General features: G+C 53.4%; 1 protein-coding gene across 2 annotated transcripts; it reads left to right on the top strand.

Annotated features, from left to right (window-relative positions):
- The first annotated feature begins 1,855 nt into the window (after positions 1-1,855).
- Positions 1,856-25,067, top strand: RAB40B (RAB40B, member RAS oncogene family). Of its 2 annotated transcripts, XM_039226618.1 has the most exons (6): positions 1,856-2,083; positions 18,921-18,981; positions 20,735-20,795; positions 21,515-21,592; positions 22,228-22,450; positions 23,993-25,067. In XM_039226618.1, the coding sequence occupies exons 1-6, from the start codon at positions 1,921-1,923 to the stop codon at positions 24,262-24,264; spliced, it is 858 nt and encodes a 285-aa protein (XP_039082549.1). In that variant the 5' UTR covers positions 1,856-1,920; the 3' UTR covers positions 24,265-25,067. The 2 variants fall into 2 exon arrangements, with proteins under 2 accessions (XP_039082549.1, XP_039082548.1); XM_039226617.1 differs by lacking the exons at positions 1,856-2,083; positions 18,921-18,981 and adding an exon at positions 19,603-20,554.
- Positions 25,068-26,018: the final 951 nt, after the last annotated feature.

Genomic DNA, 26,018 nt, shown 5'->3' with positions numbered 1-26,018 from the left:
GAAGGTAATTAGAGCTAGATAAGACCATCAGAGTGGGGTCCTTGTGATGGGATTAGTGCCCTTAGAAGAGAGACACCAGTAAGCTCACTTTCTCTCTCTCTCTCTCTCTCCCCCCCCCCCCCACTGTGTGAGGATCTAGTAGAAAGGCAGCTGTCTGCAAGTCAGGAAGAGGGTCTCACCAGAAACCAAAACAGCTGGCACCTTAGTCAGGACTTCTAACCTGTGGAACAGTTAGAAGAGAAGAGAAATGGGGCACCTGGGTGGCTCGGTCGGTTAAGCATCCAGCTTCGGCTCAGGTCATGATCTCATGGTGTGTGAGTTCAAGCCCTACGTCGGGCTCTGGGCTGTGCTGACAGCTCAGAGCCTGGAGCCGGCTTCAGATTCTGTGTCTCCCTCTCTCTCTGCCCCTCCCTGGCTCATGCTCTGTCTCTCTCTCTCTCTCTCTCTCTCGCGCTCTCAAAAATTAACATTAAAAAAATTAAAAAAAAAAAAAAAAAGAAGAGAAGTAAATGTCTGCTTGTTTAAACCCCCAGCCTGGGGTATTTTGTCATAACAGCCCAAGTTGATGAAGACAAGCCCCTTCTGCTTGCAAGTGGCCCCAATAGGGGCCTCTCCATATTTGTGAGATCTGACCTGCTGCTTGTGCTAACGAAGTACATTTTCCAGTTGCTGTGCCGTTCCCGGGGCTAGGGATAGTTAGCCCAGCATGTGGAGATGGTAGGTGTGCAAGCGAGCCATTTTAATTAGATGGGATGCACAGAGTGCATGCAGACCACACTCTGCCCAGCAAAGGGTGCACCGCCAGGCCCAACAACATCTCAAGGGAGGAGCCCTGGGGGTCCTCAGGTGGGGACCTTGATTATGCATATTCAGATACATTCTAGCTGAATGGATAAAGGGTTGCCAAACATGACAAGATCTTCCCTGTGGGTTGCTGACCAGAACCCTCTACTACAATCGACTGGTGCCGGGGCAGGCATGGATTGATTCCCACTCCTACATGGATGTTCTGGGATTGGGTTTGAGAGCAATCCAGGCCAATCTCTCCCAGCGCCCATTACTCCCTAGATGGTGAGAGAAGTCTGGGGACCGCAGGGTTCCTACCGTGTCCTCTCCCCCAGCCCCCGCACAGACGTGCTCACACAGCACCTGTAAACGCACACAGATGCACGTGCACAGACACCTGCGCGCGCGCGCACACGCACACAAGCGGAGGCACCTAGATGCACATCAACAAGCACATAGGCACGTGCACCCACGTACTTCGGGACAAAGACGAGGCTCTGGAGGAACGGTGGGGACCACGGAGAGCCTGTGCTCACCTGGGTCAGGGACCTTTGACACATGGCGACCGGCCCTGGCCTCCTGGCCGCACGTCGGAAAACGGAACTCGCCACTCTGCCCAGCGACGTTTCCAGGTGGGTGGCAGGGCGTGGAGGCCGCGGCAGGGTGGTAACCCCCTCCTGCTGCCCCGCCCGGGCCTGGACCCAGCACCGCCCTCCCGGCTCCCCCGTAGTGCGAGACCCGGCTCCGCCCCTTGCCCCCCCCCGCCCCTGGCTCCGCCCCACCCCGCCTCGGGATCCCATTGGCTGTGGCCGTAACAACCTTGTCCTCAGCCCCGCCCCTTCCCCGCCCATCAGTCCGTTTGGCTGCGACGGTCTTCTCCTCCCTGGAGGGGCGGGTGGACGTCCTCCTGGAGGCGGAGACGAAAGAGAGATGGACGGGAAGCCCAGCCAATGATCGCGCGCAGTCCCCCTAGCAACTGCGTCTCGCCAATGACGGGGCGTGGTGAGCGGGGCGGGGCGGGGCTGCTCGCTGTCAGCTGCGGGGGCCGCGGGCCGGCGGCGATCCGCCGACAGCGGGGCCCGCGAGGCGCCGCGGGGCCCGGCCGCCTCCTCTGCGCCGTCCCGCGGGCTGGGCATGGGCGCCGGCGGTGGCACGATGAGCACCTTGGGCAGTCCGGTCCGCGCATACGACTTCCTGCTCAAGTTCTTGCTGGTGGGCGACAGCGACGTGGGCAAAGGCGAGATCCTGGCGAGCCTGCAGGACGGCGCGGCCGAGTCCCCCTACGGCCACCCGGCGGGTGAGCGCGGGGCCAGGACGCGGGGAGCAGAGCGGGGGAGCGAACGAGGGGGCCGGGGCGACCGCGGCGAGCCCAGAGGAGCGGGGCTGGGGGCGGGGGCGGGCCCGGGACCGAGCGGCAGGCGGGGGAGCGCCGGGGGGCGTCTGGAGGGCGCGCGGGGGCGGCCGGGCCCAGGCCCCGGAGCGGCGCCCAGGACCTGGGGGCGCGCAGCCGGCGACCGCGAGCGCGGCTGTCGGGGCGCAGACGAGCGGGCTGGAGCGCGCAGGGGGCCGGAGACCGGGAACCGCGGGGCTCACCTCCTGCCTCTCCGCTGAGTCGGGCGCGCGCTACTCGGGCCGCCCTGGCTACACCCCCGTTTCCGCACGTGGGGCGCACAGCGAGTCCTCCATGGCGGACCTGCATCCGGGTCCGCTTCCCCGCGGGAGCTAGCGGCTGGGCTGGCCGCTGGGGTCCGTCCGCCCCGGTTCGTCCGAGGCGGAAGGGAGCGGACCAGGCAGGTGGGGTTCGGGGAGGAGGTCGGCTGGGCTGCTGCGAGTGGGCGGATCCGCGAGGCCCCAAGCGCGCGCGACGCGTTTGGAAAGGCTGCGTGGGGCTGTGGAGCAGGCAGAAGGGGGTGGGGAGTGGGATCCGAGCGCAGCGGGCGGAGGCTCCCGGTGGCGGCTCTGCGCGTGGGTGGGGTGGAAGCGGAAGGAAGCGGGAGAACTAGTCTGGGGGCTTCTCCAGGGTTCCTGGTGAGTCCGAGGGCCTCCTCACCCTCGTGAACAGGCCTGGGAGGGCAAGAAACCCAATGCCCCTCGGGGCCGAGGAAGGGAAGCACCGATGCAAAGGATGCAAAATGAGGGAGAGTGGGTTCTAGGCCAAGGGGAAGTCAGGACTCTGAGCTGAGGATTGTAGGCAGAGGGTTCCCAAAGTTTGAGATTTGAGGGCCGCAACCCCCAAGGTGCAGAGACATTGGGCGGGAAAGCAGGGCAGGGGACAGGAGAGGGACGCGAAGCGGGCAGTAACCTGGGAGGGCGGGCAGGAGAGTCAAGGCCTTCACCCAGGCAGGCTGCTCTGATGGCGCAGGTGGGGTGACTGTCATCACCTTTCGGCTGTCATTTCAGGGGCAGAAGGCACACTTGCAACACGTACCTGGCTGCCCAGGGTCTGGCCCCTCTCTGTGTCCTGGGCTTGCAGGCTGGTTCTCCGGGAACAGAAGAGGGCAGCCCAGGGAGTGGAGTCTTGATGTTCACGCCAGCCGAGGTTTGCTTCCTGCCCTGACCAGGCAGGGCGGAATCGAGATGACAGTGCACAGGAAGGGGTCCTGGGTCCAGAGGGCCTTACAGGAGATAAACTTGACTCAAGGCAAGAGGAGCAGGGGTGCAGGCAAAGTTGTGGTAGGGCACAAGGTGAGCTACGGAGTGGCCTGGGGCAGGCCTACAAGGTTGGAGGGGTTGGGGTGGGGGGAAAGTGGGGGAGAGTTCCAGAGGGTTTTGGAGAACCACGGAGTCTTCCTTATGCTGCCAGTGTGAGAGTCACCCCAGGGCCTTGTGAAAACGCACATTTGGCCTCTGATTCCAGAACTGTGTTATCCACGGTGATGCTATCAGCCACGTGTCACTTTAAATTTAGGGTAGTTAAAATGGAATACAATTAAAGGTTCATATTAGCCACATTTCCTGTGCTCAACACGACACTTGGCTAGTGACAGATGTGGCAGAGGCCTGCGCAGCTCTGGGGCTTAAGCTTGTGGAGGGCAGAGGGTTTAGTCCTTTTCCTCCACGGTGGGTCCGCAGGGCCTGGGGCTCAGTGGATGCATGAGCAGGTGGAGGTGCACGGTTCTTTTAAATCTGCGTGTCTGGGGGGCGCCTGGGTGGCTCAGTCGGTTAAGCGTCCGACTTCAGCTCAGGCCATGATCTCACGGTTCTGTTAGTGGTTTTGGGCCCCCGTCGGGCTCTGTGCTGATGGCTAGTTCAGAGCCTGGAGGCTGCTTCAGAATCTGTCTCCCTCTCTCTCTGACCCTCCCCTGCTCACACTGTCTCTCTCTATTTCTCAGAAGTAAATACAACATGGGGCGCCTGGGTGGCTTAGTCGGTTAAGCGTCCGACTTTCGCTTAGGTCATGATCTCGCGGTTCGTGGGTTCGAGCCCCGCGTCGGGCTCTGTGCTGACTGCCAGCTCAGAGCCTGAAGCCTGTTTCAGTCTGTGACTCCCTCTCTCTCTGACCCTCCCCTGCTCACGCTGTCTCTCTCTCTCTCTCTCTCTCTGTCTCTCTCTCTCTCTCCTAGAAATAAATAAAACATTAAAAAAAAAAAGAAGTAAATACAACATTAAAAATAAATAAATAGATAGATAAATAAATAATAAATCTGCGTGTGTGGGGGCAGCCAGCTGCGGTTCTGACTTCTGTAGTGGGTGAGTGATGTGGGGCAAATAGCAGGAATGTGGACAGAACTTGCTTCTGGTTGAACAAGGGCTTGGGGCTGCTCTGCCGCATTACTTTCTGTCACGTGCCCAACTGAGGACTTGTAAAAGCTACTAGTTAATGCTTTCTTCTAAAGGTTTTTCCTCAATATGGCGCGGGGGGGATTCAGGACACTCTCTGCAAAATTGCAAGAAGTTGGCATCATTACATTATTATTATTAGAGATGCATGTCATTCTGCATCAGTTCTTCTGGGCATTGGAAGGAGAGGGCATTTTCAGCAACCTGTTTCCATCCCTTCCCCACCCCCACCTGCGCATGCCGCCTGGGTCGCTCTTACTTTGCCCGGGTTTCTGAACTGGGGCTGCAGTGTCCATAGCTGCTAGTTAGATATCCAAGGTCTTGGGTGCTGACCGTGAGTCTTCACCACCACTGTGTCTGTGAGTTCTTTATTTTGAGTTTCTCTAACTACATTTCATTTTTCAGGAAGGGCTTCTATTTCCCCAGAGCTTTTATGTTTGTGGAAGTCTGTTGTCTTTATCTGTGAACAGTATTTCCGTCAGGTTAGGATAGATTCTCGGGTTGTATTCTCTTTCCTGCCACACTTTGTAGCCATTTTCCCACTGCCCCGTGCTTGGATGTGCTGTGCTAGAGCCTGAGGTCAGCTGGCTCCCCTGCCCCCCTGCCCCGGGGGGGGGGGGGGGTTGTCTTTTCTTCATAGTTTGAGTGTCTCAAAGTTGAATGCTTGGCGTTGAACTCCTGATACACTGTGTGCTCTTTGAATTTGCAGACTTTTTTTTTTTTTAATTTCAGGGAAATTTTCTTTATGTCCCTAAAACATCTCCTGTTACACTGATGGGTGTTCTGCTTCGGGGGCACCAATCGTGTTGGTTTCCTATGGCTGCTGAGCAAATCGCGGCAAACTTAGTACATAAAACACAGATTTCTTATCTGACAATTCTGGGGGGCCCAGTGTCCCTGTGTTAACGTTGAGGTATCAGCAGGGGCTGCGTCCTTTCTGGAGGTGCCAGCGGTGAGTCTGTCAGCTTGCCTTTTCTAGCTTCTAGAACCCTCTACACTCCCTGGCTCCAAGCCCCTTTCTCACCTTAAGCGCTGCTGCCTCTCTTTCTGCACCACTGCAGCCTAACTCAGTCTCCCTCTTCTGCTTTTAAGACCCCTTAAGATGGCACTGGGCCGATTTGATAATCCAGGATACTCTGTATTTAAGGTCACCTGATTAGCAAACCTAATTCTTTCATCAGCCTTAATGCCCCTTTGCCATGTAACCTAACGGAGTCATGTATTCTGAGCATCAGAACAAGGGCAGCTCTGAGGGGGCATTGTCCCGCCTGCCACACCCGTCATCCTGATGTTGGGTCACGTTTACTTGCCTTCCCATCCATTCACTTTCAGTTGCTTTGATCCTTCTGTCTGTCTCTTCTGAATTTCTGTGAGCATCTCAAGTCTTTCCTATTTGTTGGTAATTTTTACTTTAGTAAACCGTTTCTAGCTATTTCTTTTTTTATTATTTCAGTGACAATGCTTTGATCTGCAGTTTTTTCCCTTACTTTTACAGTTTTAATTTAAAATTAAAAAAAAAAACACTTCTTTAAATGGGAGCACCCGAGTGGCCCCGTGGGTTGAGCATCCAACCATTGATTTCACCTCAGGTCATGATCTCACGGTTCATGAGATCAGCCCTGTGTTGGGCTCTGCACCAACAGTGTGGAGCTTGCTTGGGATTCTCTCTCTCTCTCTCTCTCTCTCTCTCTCTCTCTCTCTGACTCTCTCCTGCTTGCGTTCTTTCTCTCTCTCAAGACAAATAAACTTTAAATAAATAAATAAGCATTTAAAATTTTTTCTTTAAAGAATTTATTTCTTTTTTTTAATTTTTAACGTTTTTTATTTCTGAGAGAGAGAGAGAGAGACAGCGTGAACAGGGGAGGGTCAGAGAGAGAGGGAGACACAGAATCCGAAGCAGCTCCAGGCTCTGAACTGTCAGCACAGAGCCCGACGCGGGGCTCGAACCCACGAACCGTGAGATCATGACCTGAGCCGAAGTCAGACGCTCAACTGACTGGGCCGCCCAGGCGCCCCTAAATAATTTATTTCATTAAAAATCTCATTTTACCAACTTAATGCTTGTATTAAATTGTTCTTTTGCAAGAAGTAACTAGGATGAATGTCCTTCTGTTCCTTGGGGCATGTTTCCTTTTAGGTTGGGTTCTTTGTGTCTTTCTCTTTCCTTTTATAACTTTTTGCTGAAGTGTGATGTACCCATGGGAGAGCAGAGCTAAGGGGCCCACCTCTCACTTTTGGGCCTGTTGGCCCTGGAGCCTCCCTTGGATCTGGAGGGTCGGTACCTCGTTCAGCCTCTTCTCCAGGCAGAAGTGATGAGAAAAAGGCCTGGACAGCCTGGCCCCGGGTGGGGGGGGTGAAGTCAGGGCCACAGCTGGGCCCTTCCTCCCCTCCCTGTTGACAGTGTTACCCCTTGGCTCCAGCTGGTGATGTTTCCAGCACCAGCTTGTTACCTTTCCTTCTCTGATTGCCGAGTTTCTACATTGGGAGAGGGAAGTAGATTAAACTGACAGGAAATTCTACCTTGACTCCCAACTTTTTTCCCAGAGAGACTCACTATTTTCTGACCACTTTCTCCTGGCTGTTTCTCCAGCTTCCTTTTTGCCCACAGGAAAATCCCGTCTTTCTTCCTCTGTTTCATTTTTGTTAATAGCTAATAATAATCAGCCCCGTTATTGGGAGTATAGAAAAATGATCTCATGTGATAAATTGTATTATTAGGCCCAGAGAGGGTGAGTAACTCTCTCAAGATGACACAGCATGAGTGAGAGGAGTGTAGATGGGGTGGTGGCTCTGGGCCCCTCTGTGGCCCCTCTGGTTCAGAAAAGGCTCAGAGAAGTGGCTTTTCTTCCCTGTGAAGACCATCAAAACGTTTTTGCTTAGTGATCCTGTTGTGAGTTCTTCTCCTTTCTATTTGCCTTTGACCACTGTTCCGCCAGGAGGTGCACGCACGCTCCCTGCTGCCTTCGCTGCAGGCCATGTTGCCGGTTTTATAGCTACTCTGTGGTTTCCCTTGGCAACCACTTCAGGATTCGAAACACAATTTCGTCACTTTCAAGTTTGAACCGAGAGTCAAATGGTGTTTTATCCCTAGTCCTTTAGGGTGTGATTCCTTGAGAAGGAGGTCATCTTCTTTTTTTTTTTTAAAGAATTTTTTTAAATGTTTTATTTATTTCTGAGAGAGAGAGAGAGAGACAGGGTGAGCAGGGGAGGGTCAGAGAGAGAGGGAGACACAGAATCTGAAACAGGCTCCAGGCTCTGAGCTGTCAGCACAGAACCTGACATGGGGCTCAAACCCATGAACCGTGAGATCATGACCTGACCCAAAGTCAGACGCTTAACCGACTGAGCCACCCAGCGCCCCGAGAAGGAGTTCATCGTCTACCTCCCGTGGTGCTGCCCTGAGCAGATGGTAAATTTCTCCAATGCATTTGCTTTTAAAATTATGTCATAAGTGCTTCCATGTATTTGAAAATAATAAAACTGCATTTGTATCAGATTTTCCCTTAAAAGCCAACCCTTCAGCCCCACCTCCCCATGTCCTGTGGTGCCCCCTCCCTGCAGTGGGACTGCCCCTTTAGTCTGGCCTTGAACCCCAACCCAGGTAACCCCGACTTTGGGTGGTGGACAAGGAGGGGCTCAGATCCCGCTGGCTGGCCCAGGTTCCTCCTGTGCAGAGGGTCAGCTTCTGGACAGAGACCCACCCGCCACCCCGTGTGTCCTCCGTCACGAGCACTGGGTGCTGCAGGGTGACAGCCACATGACTCTGCCTTGGCACTGCTGGCCACACCTGCTCACTCCTGGGCGGGGTTCCCGGGGTGAAGGAAGCAGCAGGCGTGTCGGAAGCAGTGGACCCATCGCTCGGATTTGCAGCCTATCGGCTCACTTCCCATTAAAACTTTTTCTTTTCCAAAAGTTTACTTGGACCTTTCTTCCCAGGCTTCTTCAGCTTAATTGGATGCAAAGAAGGGATTTTGTTTAAGCAGAAACTGAAAAGAGCCTCAATGTCCAAGGGGTTGGGCTTAAAACATCACAGATGTAGACTTTATCAGACCGACAAACAAAACCACATAAAAGGCAGTCACCTCAAAAGAGAGCGGCTCCCGATCATGTCATCGGGGTTTACCTTCTTCTCAAGTGCCTCTCGGGGCAGACTTTCGATTTCGGCTCAGGCCATGATCTCACGGTTCGTGGTACCAAGCCCCACATTGGGCTCTGTGCTGACAGCGCGGAGCCTGCTTGGGATTCTCTGTCCCTCCCTCATTCCCACACACACAAGGACTCTCTCTCTCTCCCCGTCTCGCTCTCAAAGTAAATAAATAAACTTAAAAAAAGAAAAGCCTCTCTTCAGCTTTCCTCCTTGGAGGCCTCCACCAGGTTCCCCACTAGACCTGGACTGCCCTCCGTCTCGGCTCCAGGCTGTGCAGGCAGTGCCCCCTGAGGCCGGTCCCACGCCTGCACCCGGGCCCAGGATGCTGCCAGCGTGGGGGTCAGCTGCCCCCATCCCTGGGGAGCCTGCTGCCAGAGATGCCAGACTTTGGGGTTCTGGGAGTGGGTCACTGCCTCTTTGTTTGTAAACAGAGGCATCTCAGTTCCAGAGATACCACCTGCCCCAAGCTCAGGAAGTGGGGATTTTACCCTCTGCAGACGCTGCTCTCGAACCACCTTCCTCTTCTGCCTGCAGCTCCCCTCCTGCCGGTGCACATGTGCCTGTGGTTTAGCACATTTCTTCTGGTTCACGACATCTTCTTCCGTCTCGTCTCCGGCCAACTGACTGAGATCAGGCACACGCACAGTTGTAGATTTGTTTTACTTTTTTTTAAATGTGTATTATTTTGAGAGAGAGTGTGTGCACACCAACAGGGTGGGTCAGAGAGAATCCCAAGCAGGCTCCGTGCTGACAGCACAGAGCCCAACGTGGGGCTCAATCTCCCAAACCGTAAGATCATGACCTGAGCTGAGCCACCTGGGCGCCCTGTAGCCAATAATTAATTGCCCATCCCAGGCGGTACTCAGCTGAGTTTGCTCATGGATTTGAACCATATTGTCACTTCTGAACAAATGGCATTTTTTGGTTGAAAAAGAAATTTACCAAGGCAAATAGTAAATACATGCATTAAATTCTAGCAGACCCTAACACAGAAGGCTGCAAAGTATATTAATGGGAAAATAAATTGATAAATGTATAGAACATTAACTTCTCTCTTAGACTAACAAAATCCATTTGGAAGTAAAATCTGTTTCTTCCAGTTTAGAGTGATGTGCGTGTTCCAGAAGGCAGACCACTGCCCTGGGGGTTTAAAAAGTGTCATGGCGGTTTGCCGTGGAGAGAGGGAAGGCCAGAGGTGTGAGACCCGGGGTCCATCCTGCAAGGCCTAGAACCTGCCCTTGGCCCGAGCACCCTGTCCGGGAGCCCTGGGCAGGGCGGGCAGTGGGGGCGCAGTGCAGGAGTGCGGCGGACGGTGTGTCCATTTCCCAGGCTGCTGTATCAAAGCACCACAGACTGAGGAGCTTACAGCAATGACATTTATCTTCTCATGACTCTGAAATCGAGGTGTGCGGGCAGGCCCACTCCCCTGGAAAGCTGCAGGAGAAAATCCGTCCTGCAATTTCTGCATGCAGTTTGAATGTGGGAAGAAATGGACCTTGCACTTGACCTCTGTCTGCTAAGTGGCCAAGTGCCCTCTGGCTCTGCTCTCTCCCCGGTCGGGGGAGGGTGGGGGCCTGCCAGGAGCCGGCCGCTAGTCCCGCTGCAGGTGACACAGGGACTCTGTCTTTCCCTCTCACTCTGTCTTGGGGTCATCACACTTAGCCCAGAGGATGTGCCGCTGGGTGGGGAAGCCTGGGAGAGACCCAGGCCCTGCTGTGGTGTCTGGGGCAGCCACGGACTCTGAAAACACCACCCGGCCCTGGAGCTCAGGGCCCAGGTCGTGGTGTTGACTGTGCCCGGGCTGAGCCCACGCGGTGCCTCCTGTCTGAGCAGGACAGCAGCATCAGGCCTGGTCCAGATGAAGAGGGCCCGCCCTCTTCCCTCAGACAGGAAACTGTGGTCACAAAGGTGTCCATCTTGGCGACCCACCTCGGGGCGCCTGCCACGCGCATGGGCCGTGAGGACCTGGCCGTGCACGAGCCTAGGAGGCAGCTCAGGGCTCTGGGCACTCTGTCCCGCGCAGAGCCACCCGGCCGCCCTCCCTCCCCCAGCCCCCTTCGCAGAGATGAAGCCCCCACCGCCGTCTGCCCGGGTACCTGCTGCTTCTGTGGGCTTTTCAGGGAAGCCAGCGTGCGTGCTTCCCAGTTGTGTTGTGATGATAGCTGCTCAGCAGAGGGGCCCCCATGTGCCCAGCACATCCCCGGCTGGCCCCCACTTACTCTCCCTCTGTCCATGGTGACATACAGGTGACCATGGAGCTGCCAGCAGGGTCCAGCCTCTCGCCACTCTGACACTGAGTGCCTGAGACCACAGTTATTGAAAGGCCCCTGGCGTCTTTCAGGTGTGTGGAGATGACTCCCTGTTCAGGGTGGTTCATCCCAAACTGCCTTCTGGAGCACAGACAGGTGCCCGGGTTTACTTTCCGGCTTTGGGATGGTCACTCAGCCAGGGATGGACATGACCAGCGATGGGGGCACACCCTTCCCCCAAGACATCGCGCCATCTCAGCTCCTGCAACTCCAGAAGTAGGAGGCTGACCCAGAAGGCTTGGGACTCCTGAAGGCACACGCAGCCTCAGTGGGTGGGTTCAGCTGACACAGGAACATGCTAGAATACAACACTGCTGGCAGATGAACTGACCATCTAAGTGAGCAGAGTGTCCCAGCCAGCCGGGAGGTATTGGGGGGTCTGGAGTCCACAGCACCCCAGGGGCCGGGTGGGCAGCTCCTGGCTGAAGTGGGCTTTGCAGAAAGGGTGCCGATATAATCAAGAACCGTGCACTTTAGGGGTACCTGGGTGGGTCAGTCTATTGGGCGTCCGACTAGGCTCAGGTCATGATCTCACGGTTTGTGGGTTCAAGTCCCGCGTCGGGTTCTGTACTGACGGCTCGGAGCCTGGAGCCTGTTTCAGATTCTGTGTCTCCCTCTCTCTCTGACCCTCCCCTGCTCACGCTGTCTCTCTCTCTCCCTCTCTTTTTCTCAAAATAAATAAATAAACATTAAAATATATATGTATATGTAGAAAAGTATGCAGGGCTTGAGCCCATGAGCCGTGAGATCATGACCTGAGCTGATGGAGCCACCCGGGTGCTCCAGGAACATACTTTTCAGAAAGGAGATCTGCAGAGAGGTCACTGATGTTAATTTTAGTCACTGACCTCTGTGTAAACGTGATGAGCACACATCAAATCCCTGTCTCGAATGTGACTTGCTTTTAGAACCACTTAGAAACTCGAGGGGGCCCACTGAGGGGTCAGCGCTGGCCTTGGCTGTGGGTCAAACTTGTCACCACCCGGGGCCCTCCCTCCCACCACTTGGTTCTGCGAGGCGTCTTCCAGCGGGAGCCCTGGTCCAAAGAGCTGCGCGTGCCAGCTCTGGGAAGGGCGCGTGTGCAAATGTTTTCTTTGAGGTAAAATTCACGTAATATAAAACAAACCATTTTTATTTCATTTTACTTTTAAATGTTTATTTTTGAGAGAGAAGAGTGTACAAACAGGGGAGGGTCAGAGAAAGGGGGACAGAAGATTTGAAGCAGGCTCTGCATTGATAGTAGCAAACCTCATGTGGGGCTTGAACTCACAAACCACGAGATCATGACCCAAGCCGAAGCCAAGAGTCAGACACTTAACCAACTAAGGCATTCAGGCGCCCCTAAAACAAACCATTTTATTTTTTATCTTTATTTATTTTTTTTTAAAATTTTTTTTAATGTTTTACTTATTTCTAGGAGAGAGAGAGAGAGAGCGTGAGCAGGGGGGGGGTCAGAGAGAGAGGGAGTGACAGACTCTGAAACAGGCTCCAGGCTCTGAGCTGATAGTCAGCACAGAGCCCGATGCGGGGCCCGAACCCACGAACCGTGAGATCATGACCTAAGCGAAAGTCTGACGCTTAACCGACTAAGCCACCAGGTGCCCCTAAAACAAACCATTTTAAAGTGAACAATTAAGAGGTGTTTAGTATCCAGTTTTGTGCACACCAGCACTTTCCAGCTTCAGAACGTTTTCCTCTCCCCCCAAAAGGAAGCCCCTCCTCCCAGCCTCTGGCGGTCACAGGTCTGCTTTCTGATATTTTCCCTCAACATTAGACAAACTTCTCAAAAGTCATCTACTCAAAGATGAATGTTTGTAAGTGATATTTAACCAATATTTACGCCAGAAGAGAATTCTCCTACGTGACGGCACACATTTATGCCCGCTCGCTCACTAGAATAGAAAGAAGCAGGTGGTGCATGAACTGAAATAGATCGCTAAATTATTTATTCATCGTGTAGAGCTAAAAGTGGAGTGAATGGCTTGGCATTTGATGCTTCCTTTTTTTTTTTAAGAAGGCTAAAATTATATCTCTTCTCTCTGTTAATTCTGACTCACTCAATGAGCATTCCAACAAGCTTTGTTCTAGAAGTTTTTGTGTGTTTTTATTTCAGTTTGATGAACAGAGTTTTCGAAGAATCAGTGAAGTGCAGCCAACATGAATTATACCTGTCGGTCGTCACCTTGACGCCACTCATCAAAACATTGGCTTCTCATGGACCAACGTGTAAGGTAGCATGCTGCAGAATCAGGGAAGAGGAAACAGAATAAATAAGAAAAGAGCAAACACAAAAATAGAAGATAAAAGAAAACATGGCCAGGGGCGCCCGGGTGGCTTAGTCGGTTAAGCGTCCGACTTTCGCTCAGGTCACGATCTCGCGGTTCGTGGGTTCGAGCCCCACGTCGGGCTCTGTGCTGACTGCCGGCTCAGAGCCTGGAGCCTGTTTCAGTCTGTGACTCCCTCTCTCTCTGACCCTCCCCTGCTCACGCTGTCTCTCTCTCTCTCCTAGAAATAAAACACTAAAAAAAAAAAAAATTAAAAAAAAAAAAAGAAAGCATGGCAGGAATGAGGGGGGTTGTGAGGAGAGGAGGGCCAGGCCGTGAAGGGAGATGACGTGCGGCTCGTCTGCGACAGGCGCAGCGTGTTAGACGGTTACCCTCGGGGCCTGAGTCAGAGGGAAAAGCTTTTGCTGAGGTCAGTACTAGCGGTAGGCACGCGGGCCGTAAGCGGCTGGGCAAGTCTGTTCCAGCAAGTGGGAAGGGAGACTGGGGCACCAGGGAGCGCGAGCAAATCGTGTGTCAGGACGGGATTTGATCCCAGGCCGCATAGACCCCCCCCCCCACCGTGGCACCCCAGTGGGTTTGGCGCGTCTCCGCTCCCACCTTCCCCTCCTGGGGAAACCAAGGCACGTATCACGTGAGGAAGCAGCGCTTTTTCCAGCTCTCTCTCCAGCCCTGCCCCAGCTGGCTCTGCCCTGTCCCGAAGTCCCCGCCACAGGGGCAGAGGGAGCGGGCACCCAGCAGAGCAGATGGGCTGGAGACGTTGGGGAGTCCACGCCCTGAAGGGGCAGGCGCTGGTGACCGCCGGGCTGTGCGGTCCCAGGGGTCAGGGGTCAGCTTATCAGCAGGGCTGCTCTGACGTGAACCACCACCTACACAGTCACTGAGTGCAGTCTGGGGCTGACTGCTGCTGATTAAACCCTCATGGTTGAGCCAGAGTCCCTTGTAAGTGCTATTTACTGTTAGTGAAATTCTGAGACTCAGGTCATTGTACTGTGCTTTTGGGAAGATGTTAAAATGTATCTTTTGCAGCTTTTTCCAGGATCTATAGGTCAGACATTCTCTGTTCCTTTCTCCAGTCACTGTGCTTTGTGGGTTTCCCAACAGACTGGACATTTTAAAAAAGATGTTTATTTATTTACCTTGAGAAAGAGAGAGAACAAACAGGACAGGGGCAGAGAGAGAAGGAGAGAGAGAGAGAGAGAGAGGGAACCCCAAGCAGGCTCCGTGCTGTCAGCACAGAGCCTGATGTGGGACTTGAACCCACAAACTGTGAGATCATGACCTGAGCCGAAACCAAGAGTCATATGCTTAACCGCCTGAGCCACCCAGGTGCCCCCGGAATGGACATTTTTGACGGAAATAAAAAAAGTCACCTCCAAGCAGCTCAAGCAGAGAGGGGTTTACAGGCTCAGGTGACTGACACCTGAAGGGACAGGCCTCCTTTGAGGCCTGGCTGGGTCCTGACGCCTGAGCCTCTCAGGATTCTCTACTGCTTTCTCCCCATCTGCGCTTCTGTCTGCGCTTCTGTCTGCGCTTCCGTCTGCGCTTCCGTCTGCGCTTCCATCTGTGCTTCCGTCTGCGCTTCCGTCTGTGCTTCCGTCTGCACTAGCTTACTTCCCAGCTCCTCTCCCACGCGGTGAGGAAGCTGGCCGCAGGCAGCCCCCTCGCCGCAGGCAGCCCCAAACCGTGTGAATGTGACGCCAAAGTGGAAGAAGTGGTGGAGATCCCCTCCCTCATGTAGCTGGTCACTCTCCAGTGTTTTGGGGTCACTGGTTTTTATATCTTGTTCATCACTGATAGCTGCTGCCTGCATGAGTTCTGTCCCAGGAGGAGCCGTGCAGCCACGGCCAGAAGCAGGAACTCAAAAGGGAGCAATCCAAAAACAACAAAGATCTTGGAAATTTCAAATGTGATGGCAGGGGCGCCTGGGTGGCTCGGTCAGTTAAGCATCCGACTTCGGCTCAGGTCATGATCTTGTGGTTTGTGAGTTCGAGCCCCGCATCAGGCTCTGTGCTGACAGCTCGGAGGCTGGAGCCTGCTTTGGATTCTGTGTCTCCCTTTCTCTTTGCCCCTCCCCTGCTCATGCTCTGTCTCTCTCTGTCTCTCAAAAATAAATAAAAGTTATTTATTATTAAATAATTTTTAATGTGATGTGAGAAATAAACATTTCAAAAAAAGAATAAAAGGTAACATTGAGATCATTTTCCATAATGTTGAGAAAAAGAGAGAGATACAAAATAAGACACAATAAGAAAATCAGGGAATAGGTTCAGGAGGCCCATTGTCTTAGTAACAATACCCCAGCAGGAGGAAACAAGTGAATAATTCAAGAACATTTCTCAGAATCTAAAGATTGCATCTCCAGACTGAAAGAGCAAGTCACATGGTGAGCATAACAATGAAGATGCCCCATAACAAGGCATGAAATTGCAGAGTGCTGGGGCCAGGCCTTACCACCAGAGAGACCAAAATATATTTCAAAGAGCCAACAACCAGTTTGACATCTGACTTATCTAAAGGAACTCTGGAAGGTAGACCTGCATACTTCTGAAAGAAAATGATTTCCTACATCAATTGTGTGCCCATCCAATCTCAAGGAAGAGTAAGTGCAGGCTACAGACGTTACAAACATGCACAGTCTTAAAAACTATCTTCCACAACGTTTCTCAGGAGGAAAAAGGGAGGAAATAAACCAACAGAGGGAAATGTAGGATTTCACAGTAGGAGAAAGGAGAGCCCAGGAAGATGGCCATGCTCTCAGTTCACATGCGAGCTGGACAGAAGCTCTGGGAAGATGCCCCCAAGAAGGTGAAACACCTGAAAGTTTGGAAGTACTAAGAGGAGGTCTAGATAACTGGAGGAGATTTTAGGGATGTGTTAGTGATAAATGCAAGGAAAACTAAACAAACAAAAAGGCAATTTTTAACTCTAGTAAAAACCAAAAGTTGTACAGGAAGAACAAACACAGTATACCACACGATCCAGCTACAGATAGTGTTTACTTGGTCACACTGATGTAAAATTGGATATTGATCTAGCTGACATGGCAAATAACTATACTGTGTGTGTGTGTATGTGTGTGTGTGAGAGAGAGAGGTATGTGGAGTATGTCAATGAAAAAGAACTACACTTTCACTTTCTACAGTGGAAAGTTTATTAATGCCTAAACCTGAAAAGTCAGGAAGTAAGAATACACATATATTTATAAATTTGGAAATACATAGCAAAAGAAATAAAAAGATAGGTAATAGGACACTGTGTTGGGATGTGAATCAGGGCCTGTCGTTTTCCATACTAAGTCTGTGACGCTTGAAACCATATACATTTATGACTGATGAAAACAAAACCAAATACAGTTTTAAAAACTCACAGTGTGATTAAAAAGATCATCAGGTATAAATTCTTTTAAATTTATGAAGACTTTTTTTTTTATTGTGAGCCTGAAAAATAACTACATGTGGACACTTTGTAAATCATACTTGATCTTAGCCAAAAGGCCCAGAAGCCTTTTGACATTTTGTAAATCAAAGGAGCCAACCCAACTCAAGCAGTTGGTTAATCTCCTAAAGGTTAACAATGGAATACCTTTCCGGGCTGTGAATGGTGAGAGCTCTCTCTTGCTGTCTGGAAACAGACATCCAAAGCCAAGGTTCTCTCTAAACTCAAAAGTAGATCCCCAAGTGTACTTATTTGTTGCTTCATGTGAATGGTACAAAACGTTTAGCATTTCAAGGGAAAAATTAAATATTTTCAAAATTAATTTTGAAGTTCTCTATATGTTTGTGTTTTATGTTTAATTATATATGTATATGTTCTTATTTATTATGTGATTATACATTCTATTTGTTATATATGTATATGTTCTATTTAAAATGTGTGTATGTATATTCTATTATATAGGATATATATGTATATTCTATTATATATATGTATTCTATTTATTGTGTGTGTGTGTGTCTCACTCCATACATGCCCATTGCTGACCGCTGCAAAAGGAAGAATGTAGGCATTTGAAGTTGCCTTCCAGAGAGTTTAGTGGGATTTTAAAGGGTTGTGAAGAGGCCCTTGGGGGGTCACTCCAAAGAATAATTTCACAGACCCTGAAGGTACTGACCTATGCAGTTTCTGGAATATCTGCCCTAAAACCTTGGGCAATGTGTCCACAGAATGTGAAGCAAATCTGTTGCCTTCTTCCATGCATACTGTATCGCCCTCAGCCTGCCGTAAAGACAGGAGGGTTTATGAATATGATGTTCTTTTTCTTGGGGCCTATTTTTTGGGGGGGTGGGTAGCATTGTAGATCTGTCAAGGGAGCACAGCTAAGCTACTGGGAAATGATACCTTCTCTAGCACTGTATTTGAGGAGCTTGCTTTCTGAGCTTTGGGTGCTGGGATTTTTCTTTTGGTGGAGAGCTGTTAAGATTTCACACCCGTTCCAGGATGTTCTCAGGGTGAGGCCTGATGAAGTTTTGGGGTGAAGGGTGAGGCCTGATGAAGTTTTGGGGTGATGGTGGGGTTCAGAGCTGGTGGCCAAGAAAGAGTTTTTGAAGACGTTTTTGGTGCAAAAAGGTGATTTTATTAAAGCACAGGGACAGGGCCCCTGGGCAGAAAGAGCTGGACTGGAGATGTGAAGTGACTCCTTATATTCTATGGGTCTCAGGGAGGTAAAGTCAACAAGTTTTTTAAAGGGATTTTCATATGCTAAAGACTCACAGATTCCTGGAGACCTAGGTAAGGTTGATTTTCCCTCTGGCAAGTAGGGAATTCTGGACTTTAGGCTCCTGATGGGATTGCCTTTTTCTTGTAAACTGATCTGAGACTTTTACCAGTTTAACCATTTTTTTTTTCTGTCCCTTCCTGTTTTTGGGTAGCCAGGAGTGTCCCAGGAGTGTCATACATATCCCACCTTGGGGGGGAGGGGGTATGCCAGCTGTACTTTGCCCTCAGCCTGCCTTATGCCCCCTCATCCAGGTGATCACGCAGGGTCTCTCTCTCTTCCCCTGCCTGCCCCCCACCCTCCACCCCAGCACGCTTGCCTGTAGAGTTACAACCCTTAATCCTGCTTTCCTTGTCAAGGCATCCGAAGTCTGGCCACATCCCGGGACATTTTCAAGGCTGGCCTTCTCTAGGTTTGTGTGCTTTGAGAGAGATCCCTGAGGAAGCAGAAAAAACAGTAAATAGAGCAGCACAAAGCCTGGTGTGGTGGGTTACTAAGCAGTTTGGATTCTTGTGATCATAAATTGTGTTGCATCTGTGTGTGTGGTTTTTTTTAATGTCAAAGTCAGGGCCAGCGAGCTGGGTGCGGGGGGTGGGGGCTGAAGTCCAAGCCCAGGCCCGCCTTCCCCTCCTGTGCTGGGCCGGCCTTGGGCTGGAGGCAGCTGTGCCGGTGAGGAGGGGAGCTGGAGGCCCCGTGGGGTGGACAGGCCCCGAAGGAATCCGGCAAAACCCAAAGCAGGGTCCGGTCCACCAGCCTGAAAACCTGTGACTCTGCCCTGGTGAGAAGCCCTTCCTCTCCCCTGGGAGAGCTCTCTTCGCCGGTGCCCTTTCGCTTCGGAGTGACCGTGAGGAGGGGCTTCAAGGCCAGCAGCACTTAAGCTGCCCCCACTCCTTCCACAGGCATCGACTACAAGACCACCACCATCCTGCTGGACGGCCGGCGGGTGAAGCTGCAGCTCTGGTGAGTAGGTACCCTCCCCCCACCCCCGCTCTGGGAGGAGGGTGTACCAGTGAGCAGACCCAGGGGCTGCCCCGGAGGAGGTGGGGATCCACTTCCACCTAGGCTTTGTCCATGGGAGGGAACCCCAGGGCCTTTGTGGGTCCCTGGAAGTCTGTCCAGGACGTGGCCTTGCTGAAACCGGCTTCTGCCTCTGCCTCCCCAGTGCCCGGAGGGGCCGTGAACGCGATGGAGACAGACCCGTGGCAGGTGTGGGGAGGCTGGCAGGCAAGGGCCCCCCGCCCCGGCCAGGCCTGGACCGGATCCCTTTCTCGTGACCACCCCCACCCCCACCCCCGCAGCCTGGTCTCTGAGGTTCGGGTCATAAACACCTGCCTCTGCCCCATCAGTTCAGGTGGGGTGGGGGTGGGGAAACCGGGGTTCCCTGGGGTGCCCGCCTCCCCGTGTGACTTGCCCGACTCCTGTCCGGGCCCTGTGTCATCCCTTCTGGGCCACCTGGTGGCGGCTCTCTTCCCCCCTCCCCGCCTCCCAACATGCCCTTGAGCTTCTGGGAGCTGGAAGGGAGCCCTTAGCCCCAAAGTCCAGCGGGGGCCTCTCCACTGTGTCCCCTCAGCCCCGTCCCTTCCCACCGCCACCCAGGACGGCGGGGGTTGTGGGTGAGGCCCCGCCAGCAGCCTGCGTGTCTGAGCTGAGCCACCCGGGGTCAGTGAGGCTCAGGTGCCCTGCTCTCCCCTGCTCTGCTCTGATGCCTGCCCCTCACCACGCTCCGGACAGGCCGGAGCAGCTGCAGGGCCCAGGGCCTGTCCCGCCCCGTCCTTCTCCCCAGAGGCCGTCCAGGGCCCTCTCAGCCCATACTTGCGCTGGTGCCTAAGGCTGCTCCCCGTCTCCTCCTAAGCACCCGCCTGACAACTCTCCTGACTCGGTTTCTCATCAGAGGGGCCCATCTTAGGGGCCTTCATGTCCCTGCACCCCCATTGCTCTGGCCAGACCCCGGGGTCCTCTGCGGCACCCCCACATCCAGGGAGCAGTCTCATTTCACGATAGCCACCCATCTCCCATGCAGAGCCGGTGACTTGCCTCCCAAGACTGCTCTCCTTCTGTGTCTTCTCCCTGCACCCTGTACGGGCTGATCCGGGAGTTCGCCATTTGCTCTCAGCACGTGAGGTCCTCTTCCCACGTCTTTGGCCACAGTCAGCACCTCTGGCCCTTCTGAACCCCAGGCCCTGCTCTCCTTAGTGGCACCTCATTTAGGACTCAGGAGGCAGGGGTGGCAGGTGCCGGTGACAGAGAAACAAAGAGAAAAGTCAAGTCGTGCTGGGTCTCACTGTTTGTATATGAGTTCGCGTCTGGCAGGGAGGCCTGCCCTCCCACCCTCGTCCAGGGGGCCGTGTGTTGATGTGGGCGATGTGGGTGTGCTGACTGCACACGCAGATGAGTGTTGCCCTCGTATAAGATGCGGGGAATCCGTGCCCGCTGGCCCCGAGGGCCCCTGCCAGGAGAACAGGCTGCTGGCATCCATCCCAGGGAGCCATCCTGTTTTTTATGCTGAGTCGTGGCACCTGGAGCTCCGTCCCAGGTGAGCACCCCCCACCCCACACATCAGTTCCTCGTGTCGATAAACTTAGGGATGTATCTGCAGTGAGATGGCCACTGCCTGACCGTTGTAAAATATGTTTGCTATGGCTCCCAAGTTCAAAACCCTACTGTCAGGAAGAAACAGTGATTTCTTCTCACTGGCCTCCAACATCTTTTCCAGGGATACATCCGGGCAGGGAAGATTTTGTACCATATTCCGCTCCTACTCTCGGGGCGCACAGGTAACATCCCCTGAGCCAGGAAGTCAGACTGACTGAATAATGACATTGGAATGCTCTTTAATGGACCTGGAGAATAAGGCAATTAAGCTCATATAAGAATTGATGCAAGAATCTGAAAGTGTAAAAAAAAAAAAAAAAAAAGAGAGAGAGAGTCTGAAAGTGTGCCAAGGCATGTTGGGTGGCTTGCAAACCGTCAGCATCAGGGGTGTGTGCGTGCATGTGTTATGTGTGCACGTATGTGTGCACGCACGCTCTGTGTGGCCACGGGCATCTCTCTATGTGCGTGTGCGTGGGCTTTGCGTGTGCACGTCTGTATGTGTGCACCTGTGTTCGTGTGCTTGTGTGTATGTGCCCGTGCATGTGTAGGAGGCTCTCTGTCCAGGTGGGTGGGCTCTGCCCCTAGGCGGGTGCTGATCCCCGCAGTACCTCCACAGTCCGTGTCCCTAGAGCAGCGTGTGGATGTGAGGACCTGAGTGCTAGTCCCCAACTCACCTTCGCGTTTGCCAATGTATTAATGAGCTCGTGAAGTATCATTAGAAATAAATATTTAACTACTGCACTTGGTAGATAAATAAAAATAATGTGTTTTCTGTTAAAATTAGTAAAACGGTCATTTTGCTGGTTGTGTCTGTGGTTGAGTAGCCTGCACACGGGCCAGCATGGCCCAGAGCTGCGCCCCCCTCTGTCCCACGAAGTAAGCCTGGCGCCTCTCCCCGCAGGGTGTGATCCTGGTCTATGACATCGCAAACCGCTGGTCCTTTGATGGCATCGACCGGTGGATTAAGGAGATAGATGAGGTACGAAGGTTGTGCCTGAGCACCATCTGAGTGGGCGTGAGGGCCCGGGCACAAGGCTCCGGCATCAAGGACTCTGAGCCCCCTCCCAGAGCGGGACCAGGCCCTGGCCGGGGAGCCGGGCCACAAGCTGCCTGCTGGCGCGTTGACCCGGCCGACTGCCGACGTGGGCACAGGGTGGCCAGTCCCGCTCATGCTGTTGGTTTTCCACAGCTGCTGAAACACGTCGTCATAAACAACAGAAGTTTGTTTTCCCACATTTTGGAGGCCAGGAGTCCAAACCCCAGTGTCACTGGGGCCAGGCTCCCCGCCTCCGGAGGACCTTCCTGCCTCTTCCAGCTCCGGGTGGCCGCCGACGGCCTTGGCCTGTGGCCCCGTGACCCTGCCACCACGTGGCTTTTCCCCTGTGTGTCCTGGGTCCTCTCCTCTTCTTCCAAGGACACCATGCCTGGATTGACAGCCCATCCCAGCGTCTTAACTAATTACATCTGCAAACATCCTTTTCCAATAAAGGCACATTCTGAGGTTCTGGGTGGGCACGAATTTGGGGAGGAGGCCGTTTACCCTGCTCGCTAGCGGTGCCAGCAACAAAGGCTCGCACAAGTGGCCCCTGTTCCTTGCCTGTCTCTCCGCTGCAGCATGCCCCTGGTGTTCCTAAAATCCTGGTGGGAAACCGCCTGCATTTGGCCTTCAAGCGGCAAGTCCCCACGGAGCAGGCCCAGGCCTACGCGGAGCGCCTGGGCGTCACCTTCTTCGAGGTCAGCCCTCTGTGTAACTTCAACATCACCGAGTCCTTCACGGAGCTGGCCAGGACCGTGCTGCTGCGACATGGGATGGACCGGCTCTGGAGGCCGAGCAAGGGTAGGCCCCCACTAGGCCGTGGGGTCCCCAGCCCCCAGCGCCGGGCCCACCCCCCAGGACCCACCTCAGGCCGCCATGTCCATTCCCAGGGAGGGAATACAGTGAATCTGAGAGACCTCAGTATGAACAGTTTTGTCAGAATGTTCACGAGAGGCATTTCTGAAGTGGGGGGGGGGGCAGAGGTGAAGGCATTTCGTAGCCACAGGCGTGTGTGGCGAGGACGGGCAGCACCTCCCCACGCAGAGCAGACCCCTGAGCCTGGAGGGACACAGCACCCGAGGCCACAGTTGCCAGGTGCTCAGACGCTAGACTTTGCACAGACCCTCCCCCCCGGCCCCCACCCCTGGTGGCTTTGGGAAGAGCATATCACGTTAGGAATGAGTTGCTTCCAAGTCATTCTGTTTGCATAGAGGGGAGCTTGAGACAGAGAAGTGCACAGTGTTGTCAACAACCACATGACTGAAATTGGAATACTGTTCAGATTCTTCAGTGTTAATATGTCCAAAGACCTGTGCTCTTTTTTAAGAACATTTTTTAGTTTATTTGAGAGCGAGAGAGACAGAGAGTGTGCACAAGCACATGCAGGGGAGGGGCAGAGAGGAGAGAGCAAATCCCAAGCAGGCTCCAAGCCATCAGTGCAGAGCCCAATGAAGGGCTCGATCCCACGATCCGTGAGATCATGACCTAAGCGAGTTCAAGACCGTGCCCTCCAGCCGCCCCAAGGCCTGTGCTCTTATTTCATCTACTTTGTGGTGACATTTCACCATCACGGCTTTCTGCTGAGTAACCTGTCCCCGTATTATTGTTAAAGACAGAAACGTAAAATCTGTATTTTTTGTGAATTTTGAATTGGGTGGCATAGGGTTGACTGAGCAAAATACGATTCTTCTGAATCAGGGGTTCTCCCCCTCAGCACTGCTACCCGTCGGGTGGAGCTGTTTGATCTGGGGGGGCATTCAGTGCCCCGTGCCCCCTGCCCCCCGGCTGTGGAAACCACAAGCGTGCCACGGAGTCAAAGCCACCCCCAGTTAAGAACCACTGAGCAGAAAGAGCTCTTTGCTGGCACCCTGGGCCTCACCTGTTTGGGGGCTGTGGTGGGAGAGGGGCACCCTGGGAATGCGCCCCTCAGCAGGTCCCCAAGAGCCCCGTCCCACCAGGCAGGGAGCCCGACTCACATAAGGGTTGGTGTAGGTGACATTGAAGCACAGCTTTGGCTCCTCAGGTATTCTCTTGAACATACCCTTCTTTAGACAGCTGGTCACATGTGCTGCCAAGGTCAGCCGTGCGGCTGGGAAGGAGGTCATCCCTGACGCCCTTGGTCTCTTACCCCAAACTGTGGCGGTGTGAGTGCCGTTGTCTCCCTCCAGGTCTGCCCACCTCTTGGACCTGGACGGAAAGACGGCAGGGGATTCCGGTCCCCGGCCCTGCCCAGTGCCGCAGGTGGGCACAGCCAGTGGGCGTTCAGCCCCAACAGCCCAGGGAGGAAGGTGGTCAGGCTGTGTCATAAACTAAACCCGGTCCCCCTTCGTCTCCTCTCCCAAGTGCTGACCCTCCAGGACCTCTGCTGCCGAGCCGTGGTGTCCTGCACGCCCGTGCACCTGGTCGACAGGCTCCCGCTGCCCATGGCCTTGAGGAGCCACCTCAAATCCTTCTCCATGGCCAGTGGCCTGAATGCCAGGATGATGCACGGCCGCTCCTACTCGCTCACCTCCAGCTCCACCCACAAGAGGAGCAGCCTCCGAAAGGTGAAGGCCGCCCGCCCCCCCCAGAGCCCGCCCAAGCGCTGCCCCCGGAACAGCTGTAAAGTCTCCTGAGGGGGCGAGGACTCGACGCCAGCCCCTCCAGGGGAGCCTCTGAGCCGCCACACGTGGGGCGCTGGAGCCCCATGCAGGCCCAGGAAAGCGCCTGCCAGTCTTCCATGGCGACCAGGCCGCCCCGTGCGTTGAAAGACCCTCCACAGCTTGACTTGGATGTTTCCACGTGGATGTGCATGAAGCTCTTGTTTTAGACGTGTATTTATAAAGGGGGGTCAGCTCTCTGCTCAGCTCTTGGTAACTTGAGATTCCGGGTGTCACTTACGTCGTGGCTGCAGCACAGCCTTTCCTTAACATAACTGCTTTTATAAGAACAGTGACATGTGTGTCACGACTGCAAATTCCAGGGACTCTGGAAAGCAACGGGAGAGAGAAATTAGTCTTCGACCTCACGAGAGGGCCTTTTTGCAAACCTCCTCTTCACCCCGGAGCGCGAGTTTATGAAGCGCTGTGGAGAATCAAGTGCATGGCCGCGTTGTCCAGCTCGAGTCTGACACGGATTTGATAAAGTTTTTGCTATGTTATTTACCATGTTTTGGGATTAATAAGTGATTTATATGCATATTTTTCTGTAAATCTACATTTTTTTGTACAAGATGTTCCACAGGTTATGAAGCTAAGGGAAGAAAATGCCAAAGATCTCTCTAGTTGTGCCGAGCGGCCGCGGCATAGTTACAACAGATCCAGATCAGCAAGGAAAGTGTCACTCAAAGTCGTTTCGGTGAGGAATGAAGTGGACACTATTGTTTAAGGAAATGTTTCTTGACAATAAAATGTATACTTGTTTCTTGGTAGGACTGTCAGCTGGTTCTTTCTGATTTTGTGTGTCTGGGTAGCCCGTTATGTCATTTGCTTTGCCACCTGTTTCAGGCCCCAGAAGGTGGCGCCTCCACATGGCACTGGCAGCAAAGCTTCACTGCTGAACCGTGGCATCTGTTGGAGAAGCGTCCTTTCCCTGGAGGGACATGTAGAGGCAGGAAGTGGGAAGTCTCGGGACACCTGGGTGGCTCAGTGGGTTAAGCGTCTGACTCTTGATTTTGGCTCAGGCCACCATCCCAGGGTCATGGCCTCTGCGCTGAGCATGGAGCCTGCTTGGGACTCTCTCCCTCTCTCTGCACCTGCCCCCGGTTGTGCTCTCTCTCTCAAAAAAAGTGGGAAGTAGTAAGGAGAGGCCCTCAAGTGCATGCCAGTCAGGTGAGAGCAGGGAGGTGCCCCTGAATCCCTCTGGGATGTGCCCCCCCCACCTGACAGACGAGGTCCTAATCACAGATCACAAGTGACACACACAGGACATGGGGACATGGGAGCCCCGGGCAGGGTCTTGCCTTCCTGGCTGTACCTGCTTCACCTCTGTCTGCAACAGCTGGAGGTTACAATGAGAAATTTTTATATTTTATTTTTTAAATTTACTTATTTTAAGAGACACAGAGTACAAGTGGGGGAGGAGCAGAGAGAGAGGGGGAAAGAGAAAATCCCAAAGAGGCGCCACACCGTTCAGCCCGACGCGGGGCCTGAACTCTCAAACCATGAGATCATGACCTGAGCCGAGACCAAGAGTCAGACACTTAACCAACTCCACCACCCAGGCAGAGTTATTTTTTATTGTAAAAATAATTCTTTTGTTTAGTCGATATATTTATTTTGAGAGAGGCAGAGTGTGAGTGGGGGAGGAGCAGAGAGGGAGGGGGAAAGAGAAAATCCCAAAGAGGCGCCACACCGTTCAGCCCGACGCGGGGCCTGAACTCTCAAACCAT

The sequence above is a fragment of the Hyaena hyaena genome, unplaced genomic scaffold, assembly GCF_003009895.1.
Source record: "Hyaena hyaena isolate Hyena2069 unplaced genomic scaffold, ASM300989v1 scaffold_21, whole genome shotgun sequence".
NCBI lineage: Eukaryota > Metazoa > Chordata > Mammalia > Carnivora > Hyaenidae > Hyaena > Hyaena hyaena.
This window is presented reverse-complemented; position numbering and strand designations above follow the sequence as displayed.

Bases quoted from the DNA above. Each gene is read 5' to 3' on its own strand.
- RAB40B (XM_039226617.1), top strand. From the start codon at position 20,313: ATGAGTTCGCGTCTGGCAGGGAGGCCTGCCCTCCCACCCTCGTCCAGG. The intron at 20,555-20,734 runs GTGAGCACCCCC...CATCTTTTCCAG, and splicing joins CACCTGGAGCTCCGTCCCAG to GGATACATCCGGGCAGGGAA. The intron at 20,796-21,514 runs GTAACATCCCCT...CTCTCCCCGCAG, and splicing joins CCTACTCTCGGGGCGCACAG to GGTGTGATCCTGGTCTATGA.